The sequence below is a fragment of the Podospora anserina genome, chromosome 5 (assembly GCF_000226545.1).
Source record: "Podospora anserina S mat+ genomic DNA chromosome 5, supercontig 4".
NCBI lineage: Eukaryota > Fungi > Ascomycota > Sordariomycetes > Sordariales > Podosporaceae > Podospora > Podospora anserina.
Genome location: NW_001914844.1, coordinates 209,467 through 219,163, shown reverse-complemented (window position 1 = coordinate 219,163; position 9,697 = coordinate 209,467). Strand labels below are relative to the sequence as shown.

At 56.8% G+C, this 9,697-nt stretch overlaps 1 protein-coding gene across 1 annotated transcript; it reads right to left on the bottom strand.

Moving 5' to 3' along the window:
• Positions 1 to 1,086: 1,086 nt before the first annotated feature.
• On the bottom strand, positions 1,087 to 8,933 carry PODANS_5_3750 (uncharacterized protein; the record flags this gene model as incomplete). The annotated part of the gene is made up of 4 exons (XM_001904884.1): positions 1,087 to 7,571; positions 7,636 to 7,832; positions 7,889 to 7,984; positions 8,095 to 8,933. The coding sequence occupies 4 exons, from the start codon at positions 8,931 to 8,933 to the stop codon at positions 1,087 to 1,089; spliced, it is 7,617 nt and encodes a 2,538-aa protein (XP_001904919.1).
• Between the last annotated feature and the right edge of the window lie 764 nt (positions 8,934 to 9,697).

Here is a 9,697-nt window from a genome sequence, read left to right as displayed (position 1 = left end):
TTAGTAAGAAGTTCAACTGTAGTGCATGTTTTTGAGAGTAACTTCAGTTGTATTATTTGATTTGAAGATAATATTTATTATTATGTAGTATATATTTTTATTTATTTATATATTACTGTGTTTATAGATATATTGTCTATTTCCATCCCTTCCCCCGCCCACAAAATGGTCCCCACACCCCGTAACAGCTCGAAAATAACCACGCATCAGACGAATTTATATTTTCGGCCTTTTGGAAGCCCGTAAAAGCCCACAAACCCCACCAAGATGACGATTTTCATTAACCACAGTTTTTTTTTGGTTTTTTTTTTTTTTGCAGTTGTAGGAATGTGCAGGTAACATTCCAGTAACAAAGTCGAAGGGCACCTCCAAACGAGCGAAAAAATGGGGTGTGTGAGCTCCAACTTGCGGGGTTTCCGGCGGAGGAGGGATGGAAATGGAGGGGGGGGGGAGGTTTACACAGCGGAGGAGCTAGAGGGGTTTAGGGAGGAGTTGGCGAGGGAATTGGAACGGGAGGCGAGGTTGGTGAGGAGGAAGGGGAGGTGTTGCAGGAAAGAGGGTGAAATCCGGAGTAATGGTTTGAATATTCACAGAGATATGAGCAGCAGGAGCAAATACCGCGCAGCGACGGCCACCGACGGAACCGCATGGGGTCCCGGATGTACTCCTGCGTCGAATTGAGAGAGAAAGGGGCAGGCAGAGGCACCTAGAGAGCAAGGGCGAGAATGAGAACGAGAACGAGAGAAGTAGAGAGCGGGGGAGGATTATGCAAGTACTTACTGGCGAGGCATAAATGAATGTCAAAGTCTTGGCCACCCTTCACCATGTCACCATTTACAGCATCCAATAGTTGTGGCAATCATTCATTGTTCTCTGTTCTGTCCATGTCAAAGCCAATATGCCTCAACATCGTGATAAAAAAAAAGACCGAGCTCAAACTTTGCAAGAAGTAGCCCAAAAAAGGCAAACCAAAAACGCCAATCTAACGAGAACGCCTCAGAACACAACAAACGCCATGATACCCCTCAAACCTGCCACCACGTTGAAGAAACCCCTCCCTCCCCCCCACCACTGTCAAAACCATCCTTACTTTGCAACCAGAGCCCTCGTTGCCAAAATATGCGTCGCCAACGCCCTCAGACTCGCCGCCTGCGTAATCGTTGTCAAAGCTAGCTCAACCGCCGTCTCCCTCCTGATCCAGTTCCTCAGCTCAACCGACACCAGAGAGTCCAGCCCGTGCGAGCTCAGCGGCGCGTCAGGTTCAACCTCGTCCCTCGCAATCATGGTCATGGCCGACACCTTGGTAATCAGCGCCTCGGTCAAGCCAACCTGCGGGTCAGAAGCCGTGGTCCAAGAGGCAGTAGATGCCGCACTGGCAGCATTCTGGTTCTCGGCATCGCCGCCCGTCAGGTCTGTGTGCAGGCGGTCTTTGAGAAGAATTGGGTGCGAATACTTCCAAGGGATGTCATGCAGCGGCTTGCCGTGGACGTGGAGCTTGTACGCGACGGCCTTGCCCTCGGGGCTGATGAAGGGAGAGTCGCGGCCCTGGCTGATGGCGCTCGCGACAAGAGTGACGATATCCTGCATGCGGATCGTGCCACCGAGGGTGATTTGGAGTTTCTCAGCTATGCCGTGGTCCGCAACATAACCCACGCCCAAGACGACGGGGAGGGAGATGGACACAGTGTGGTGACCTTGCTCGACGCGGAACTGAGAGAAGGCGTCGTAGAACGAGGCCGTGCCAGCGTAAATGCTCTGACCTGGATTCCCACCGTCACCCAAGAAACTCGAAAGTGCAATAAAGAAGTCCAGCTTGGGCAGCAACTCGTGCAGGTTCCAAGCTCCTTGGACCCTCGGGCCAGTGATGTACTTCCAGTCGTCATACGTGGCATTCAGCATCAGCTTGTCATTCAGCACCAAAGCGCTGTGCACAACACCCTTTACCGGGGGCAAACCCTCCTCCCTCATCGCCGCCACAACATCCTCCAGCGACTCCCTCGACCCAACATCACAAGCATACGCCCTGAACCTCACATTCTCCGACTCGGCATACTTCTTCAGCACCTTTCGCACCTCAGCTCCCTCCGGGCCACTGCGCCCAAGCACAACCACATTCTTGGCCCCAGCGTGCTCCACCATCCAGTCCGCCAGCCCAAGACCTATACCTCTCGTGCCACCAGTCACAAGGTAAGTCGAGTTGGGGTCCAACCTGGCAGGAGGTGACGGCCTAAGCGCGCTCTCGGCAAGCACCTTCTCCTCCTTGCCAAAAGTAACGACAATCTTTCCCGTGGTATCACCAGTCTTGAGCTTGCGAAGACCGTCGGCAAACTGAGAGACGGGGACCTCGGTCACGGGGTGGATAGGAACCACGACTCCCTTTTGCAGCAAGCTGACGACCTCCCCAATGACATCTCTCAGGTCATCCGGGCGGTGTTGGTGCAAAGCGCGGAGGTCGACGGTGCTGAAGGTGGCGTTCCGTTCAAAGGCTTTCATGGAGAGGTTGGTGTTCTGAAAGGCGTCCTTCTTGTTGATCTCGACGAAGCGGCCAAAGGCGGCCATGAGAGACCATGTTTCTTGCAAGAGTTCGCCAGTGAGAGAGTTGATGATGACGTCCACTCCCTTGCTGGCCGTGGCGCAGAGGATGCTGTCCCTGAACTGTGGGGTGCGGCTGGGAAAGATTTGTTCCTTGGGGATGTCGTAGGTTTCGTGCAGGAAGGCCCTCTTGGCCTCGGTGCCAGCCGTGACGAAGATGCGGGCACCGATGTGCTGAGCGATGACAATGGCGGCCTGGCCGACAGCACCGGCGGCGGAGTGGATGAGGACCGACTCGTTCTTTCTGAGACGGGCTGTGTGGACAAGAGCGGCCACAGCCATGGTGTAAGCAAGCGGCAGGGTGGCAGCCTCGATGCTGCTGAGGCCAGCGGGCACCCGAGCAGCGTGCCACGAGGGAAGTTTCTTGTACGTGGCCAACCCGCTGCCCTCGAGTGACAAGAAGAACACTCTGTCTCCCTCTCTCAGGTGCGCCACCTGATCGCCAGTCTTGACAACAGTGCCAACCCCGTCGAAACCAGGAGGAGCCCAGGGAATAGACCCAAACACGAGATTGAGGTCGCGGTAGCTCAGCCCTGCCGCCTCGGTCTTGACGACGACCTCGTCGTTGGCCAGCGGTGCCTGAAGAACATCGGTGCGCCTGAAGTAGATCGACTCAGGGCTCCCAGCCGACTCCATCGTCATCTCCAAGCCGCTGTCGCCAGACCAGATGTTTTGTACCGATCTGATGGCAACACCTTGCTCGATACCGAACTGCTCCTTGAGCTCCTTCAGCGGGCGCATGCGCCGCTGGTGGATGAGTCCATCACGGAAGAGATAATCCCGATCCTCTAGCGCGTTGACCTCGGGATCCGCAAGCACCCTGACAACCTTGAGGATGGCATCAATGCCATCAGCTCTCTCGGCCGTGCAAGGGATCCCCTCCATCATGAGGATGTGCTTGGGCTCACTCTCCAACCGGACAGTCCTCAGGATACCCTTGATGGAGTGAACCTCGGGAACCGGCGCCGCCTGGTCTTGCTCGGGAACAATCCAAAGCATGCCCTTGTTGTGAATCGCAAGACTCTTGATGGCGTTAAAGGTGTCCTCGTCTACCTCCTTGAGAAGACTGTGGCGGGGAGAGTCAATGACGACGACATGGGCATCCTCACCCTCGGCGTCAACCTCGAGGAAAGGCTTGATTGTCGTGACCAGACCAAATTCTTCCGTGATGGCGTCGGCAACAAGCTGGGCATAGTCGAGCTCGTCGTCATCCATGAGGGGACCGGCAACCGTGATCTGAATCTTGTCGTCGTCGTCGACGACCTTGCCGATCCTGCTCGACATGAAAGCACTCAACATCTGCTCCGGCTTGCCAGGGTGATCTTGATACAGCACATCAACTCCGGTGAAACCAGTGTCGACGAGAAGCCTGTTCCAGCTCTCCAGCGCAAGCAGCGGTCCCGACTCCCGGTCACGGTAGTCATCCTCGGCATACCACCAACCCGGCAGCAGCGCAAACGGCAGCGTGATGGGCGCGTGCCTGTTGGCCTCGAGCAGGATGACCTTGCCTCTCGGCTTCAGCAAGCTCCTCACATTCTTCATGGTGGTGATCATGTTGGCCGTCGCATGCAGCACGTTTGCCGCAACGATCAAATCGTACTCGCCCAATTCGAACCCCTGCTCGACCGGATCCCGACTGATGTCCAACTTTTCATACGAGATGCGGTTCAAATCCGACCACCTCTTCAGCTTGCCGTTGCGGGCGTTCTCAAAGAAGCCGCTCGAGATATCGGTGAAGGTATAACTCAAGAACGCGCCCTCCTCCCGGTCCTTGGACAACTCCTGGAGAATCGGCAGCGTCGTGCCCGCCGTGCCGGCACCAATCTCCAAGATCCTCATGTTGGGCTCCAGGTTGCTGAGGTCGTACACCAGCTCCCCAACCAGCTGACTAAAGTAGGCGTTTGAAACATCAGCCTCGTAGTGCCGAGTCAGCAACCCATCCTTGAGCATCACCTCCAGCGGCTGCACCTCGTTCCTCAGAATCGGCACTAGCTGCTTCCCAATAGCGCAGAGCAACTCCCCCTGGGCGCTGATAGCCTCGACCCTCCTCACCAGCCCGACCGGATCCTCAATCTCTGGCCCTTCGGCATCCACAATCCTCCTGGCCCACTTCTTGAACTTGACCAAATGACTCGGGATAGCCGACTCGTCATCCCCAGCCGTCTCGACGAGCGCCTGGTCCACGAACCAACACGCAGCCGCGTGCAAGTCCCGCCCGCCCTCCATCTCCTCCTCGCTGATCCTCTGGGGAGCAAACCGCCTGAGCTGCTCCTCCTTGGGCAGCAAGTCGAGCCGAGCAAGCAGCTCGAACCGCCAGTTGACGGGCAGGCCGTTTTCCGGTAGCTCATCCTCGTCATCACCCGACTGCAGCGCGCGGAACGTGACGGTTTCCCACTCGACAATCGGCTCCCGCTTGCCGCTCTTGTCATCGACCACAAACGCAGCCACGCTCATCAGCATCCTCCCTCCCTTGGCGTCGTGCTCGAGCAGCCTCGTCACAGTCTCGATCCGCTCCGACTCTTTCCCAAGAGCGATATGGTTCGACACCCTCAAGCGGTTCACATGGTTGGGCATCAGCGCCAGCCTCTTCCAGTCAATCTCGCTGAACGACCCACCACCCTGCAGAAACCCATCGAGCGTTGGCGGATCGGCCGTGTAAGGGGAGCCGTACTTGCTCAGCAGATCAACCTCTGGTCCCAAGTCGCGAAGCTTTTGATCAATGACTGTGAACTTCTCCCCCTTGCGGTAGCGGGTGGTGTTCCGGAAGGACGGGCCGTAGAGGGTGCCCTGGAGACCATCTGCCGCGTAGACAACACCGGGGTCGTGCTCCTCCAGCGGGGTCGCCTCAGCGCGGTGCAGCAACAAAAGAGACTCTTTTGTAGCCGGGCTCTCGGTAGGAAGCGGGACGGTCTCGGCTTCGATCTTGCCGTAGCAGTGCGTAGCCCAGGAGTTGGTATCGCTGTGCAGGATCTGCACCTCGAACGACCACGAGGTGGGAGAGTAACTGGCTGTACCCGTAGAAGTGGGCTTGACCTTGGTGAGGAGATCGACGTTTTGTTCTTCCTCGACTTGTAAGCTGCGGACGACGTGGATGTCCCTCAGCACAAACGCCTCTACGGGGGTGCCGGGGGCGACGGCGCGCCGGAGGGCCTCGATCGCGCAGCCGAGGTAGCCTGTCATGGGGAAGATGACGACACCAGAGACGTTGTGGTCGCGGATCCAGGGGATGTCGTCTAGGCTGAAGAGGGAGCGGTATGTGCGCTCCTGGCCGTTGGCGTTGCCGCTGGAGGCGGCTTTGCGGCCTAGGAGGGGGTGGAAGGGCTCGCCTGGGAACATGAGCTCGTGGGTGTGGCGGGGCATGATCTCGTAGCTGGTTGACTTGTCCCACGCGTAGGCTGGGAGGTCGGTGAGGACCTGGGCGTTGGTCTTGTCGGTTTGGTTGACGGCACCGAGATCGGTAGGGATGCCAGAGGTGAACAAGCCGCTTGCAAGGTCCAGCAGCGCCTGGCTGCCGTCTACCTTCCTGACCAAAGAAGGGAGGTAAGAGAAGGACTTGAGGGAGAGATCCTCGACCGTGCGCTTGATGGGGTTCTTCAAGGCTGCGTGCGGGCCAATCTCGACAATGACATTAGGTGTCCGGCCGGTCTTGACATCCTCCTGTTGGGAGAACAGCTTGGTGATGGCATCAGAAAACCGAACAGGTCGGACAAGGTTGTTGACCCAGTACGATGAGTCAATCACAGTTTCGACCCGGCCAGTGACCGAGGAAACAAAGGCCGGCTTACTGTCATCGTTCTCGACAACGACAAACTCATCCTCGTAGTAGGGCTGGATCGCCGCGCGGTACCAATCGGCCACCTCCTCCATATGACGAGAGTGGTACGCCAGGCTGACCTTGAGCCGGCGAACAAACAAGCCTTGCTCGTCCGCGGCCTTGTGGATGGCCTCAATGGCAGCCATATCGCCCGACACGGTCACGCTATTGGGACTGTTGATAGCACCAACAGTCGCATAGGCGTCACCCGCGTGATCTCGAATGAGCTTGGAGGCTTCCTCAAAGCCAACTCCCAGAGCCAGCATGGCACCAACACCTCCCTTGGACGCCAGCTGCGACGCAGCCTGGCCGCGATAGTAGGCGGTAGCAACAGCAGCCGTGAAGGAGATGAGCCCGGCCGTGTACGCGGCCGCCATTTCGCCGCTAGAGTGCCCGGTGACAGCTTTGGGTGTGACTCCCCAGCTCCTGAGCAGCTCGACAAGAGCGAGCTGGACAGCAGTGCACGCCGGCTGGCTGATCTCGGCATCGTCAACGCGGGAGACGGAAGCATCCTTGCCGAGCTCCTCGGTCAAGGACCACGTCGCCCCCATGGAGGTGAGAAGGTCCTCGGCTTGGTCAAGGGCGTCGGCGAAGACCTTGTAATGACGCAATCCCGAAGCCATCTGGGCATATTGGGCGCCTTGGCCGGTGAAGCAAAAGGCGACGACGCGGTCTTGCTTGGCTCTGGCGGGCTTTTTGGAGGAGAGCTTCTCTTTCAGGCCATCGACCGAGTTGGCGACGACGGCGACACGGTATGGATGATGTGTGCGGCGCTGGCCGAGAGTGTAGCTGAGATTCTTGGTAAAGTCGGCGTCGTCGACGCGGACAGTAGACCAGTCGGGCGTGGGGTTCTCGTCCCCAAGGAACTCGACAAACGAAGACAGGTAGGCATTGAGACTCTTGTCTGTCTTGGCTGACAGAACAAACAGCCGGTTTGGAGCGTGGTGGTGGCCGTTGACACCGTTGGTCCCGTTCGTGCTGTGGCCATTGATGCCGTTGCCATTGACATGGTGATGGCCATTGACACCGTTGGTACGATTGGCATGCCCATTGACGCCATTGGCAGCATGGCCATTGGTATAAGCCCTCAAAGCCAGGTGGCCAGTCAGCGCAGGCGACACAGGAGGTTGCTCAAGCAAGACTGCAGAGTTACTACCACCAAACCCTTGAATCTGTCAGCACATTGTTTCCTCTCCCCACGAGTGATGAGAATGGAAGAAAACGCATACCAAAGTTGGTCACCAGTGCTCTTCTGAGCTCATTTTCGGGCCAGGCCATTGGTTTGTCTCCAATGACACGCATCTTTTCCTTCCCTTCGATGCGCTTGTTCATCTCCTCGAAGCCAGCGGTGGGAAGGATGATGCCGTGTTTGACCATAAGGATAGCCTTGACCATGCCCAGAATACCGCTTGCCCCTTCTAGATGACTGGAAATTGGTCAGAGTGAAGTTCAAACTTGAAATCACCTGAATGCAGCACTCACCCAAAGTTGGACTTGATCGATCCAATGTACAGGGGGTTTGCTTCTGTCCTGTCCTTGGCCAAGATGGCGGCGAATGCGCCAGCCTCGATGGGGTCACTGAAAATATCCAGATTAGTTTCTTGTCATGTCAGACCATTCCCCCTTTCCAGCCCCTGAATTTATTGTGGGGCCACAGGAAAAAGAAAAACAAAAAGAAAAAAACTCACCCGGCAGGCGTACCAGTCCCATGGCCCTCAACAACAGGCGTCTCCCCCGGGCTAAGCCCAGCAGCCTCATGCACCTTGACCAACAACCGCTCCTGCGATATCCGACTCGGCATAGTAATCCCCTCCGACCTCCCACAGTGATTGCAAGCAGACCCCCTAATAACAGCATGAATAGGATCGCCATCCCTCACCGCATCATCAAGCCTCTTAATCAACAGACAAGCACCCCCCTCACCCCGCCCAAACCCAGCAGCCTTGTGATCATAAGAAAAGCTCTTCCCCTCGGCCGACAGCGCCCCCATCTTCTCCAACGTAATCCACAAGTTGGGACTAAAACAAATAGCCGAAGCCCCCACAAAAGCAGCCTCACACTCCCCATTCCTCAGCGCCTGGCAAGCCTGATGCGTAGCATAACAACTACTCGCGCACGCCGCCTCAATAGCCACGCTCGGGCCGTGCACATCGAAAAAGTAACTCAGCCTATTGGCAAACATGCACGCCGCAATCCCCGTCGCGGTCCAAGCAGTCGTCTTGGCCAGATCCTCCGCCACGCGGTGGGCGTACTCTTGCGAGCCGCAAGCGACAAAAACGCCAATGTTTTTTCCCGCAATGTCCAGCAGGGACTGGCCCGCGTTCTCGGCCGCCTCGAGCGCGCACTCGAGCATCATCCTGTGCTGAGGGTCCGAGTTCTTTGCCTCTTCGGCCCTCATGTTGAAGAAGGCGGCGTCGAACTGGTAGATGTCGTCCGGGAGGAAGTGGGCGCCGTTGACCTTGAAGCAGCCGGGCTTGTCGAGGCCGGGGGTGTGGAAGGCCTGCTGGTCGAAGCGGGTGGGGGGCATGGTGCTCCAGGCGGATTTGGCTTGGGAGAGGTAGTCGTACAACCCCTTGCGGCCCACGCCTGGGGCGCGGTAGGACAGGCCTACGATGGCGATGGGGGTTGGGTCGTTGAAGGGTGCCATGTTTTGTTAGAGAGAAGGGTGTGTGTACCGTTGAGGGTTGGTTGGGGTGATGGAGAGTAGGAACAAGTGGATGGAGGGAGGGGGGGGGGCGGTTTGATGATGATAGAGATCAGGGTGAAAGTCAAAGCGGCCCAAGACGAATTTATATACTTCTTTATACCACGTCTGTTCCTCGAGATGTCGTTCCCAGAGCCTTGATAGTCAGGGACCAAACTCCCCACAGGAAGGAGACACACAGGATCAAGGTACCTTACCTTTAGATAGGATAGGTAGCAACCATGCGCCGCCCAGCCCAATCAAGTGGATGTGCTTACGCACCTTTGGCGTCTCGGATGAACTCTGTGACGGTCGAGCAGCATCAGTAAAAGCCCAGTACCTAGTGATGTGTGAGCTGGAAGGGATCACTACCTTGGGTAGGTACCTAGAAAGTGAGACGGCCTTCGCCTCGAGACAGAAACATACCATACCCCAGTACCCCACGAATTGATATTGATAATTCCCCACGAATGCCCAGCATTGGCATTCTCAATATCTTCCTGCACTCTGCATCCTTTGACCCATGTCGTCAACCGAAACATTGATTGCGCCCATCCTTGAACCGGTAGGTATCACCAAAAAAAAAAACCATCAGCTCGGGCAACCTT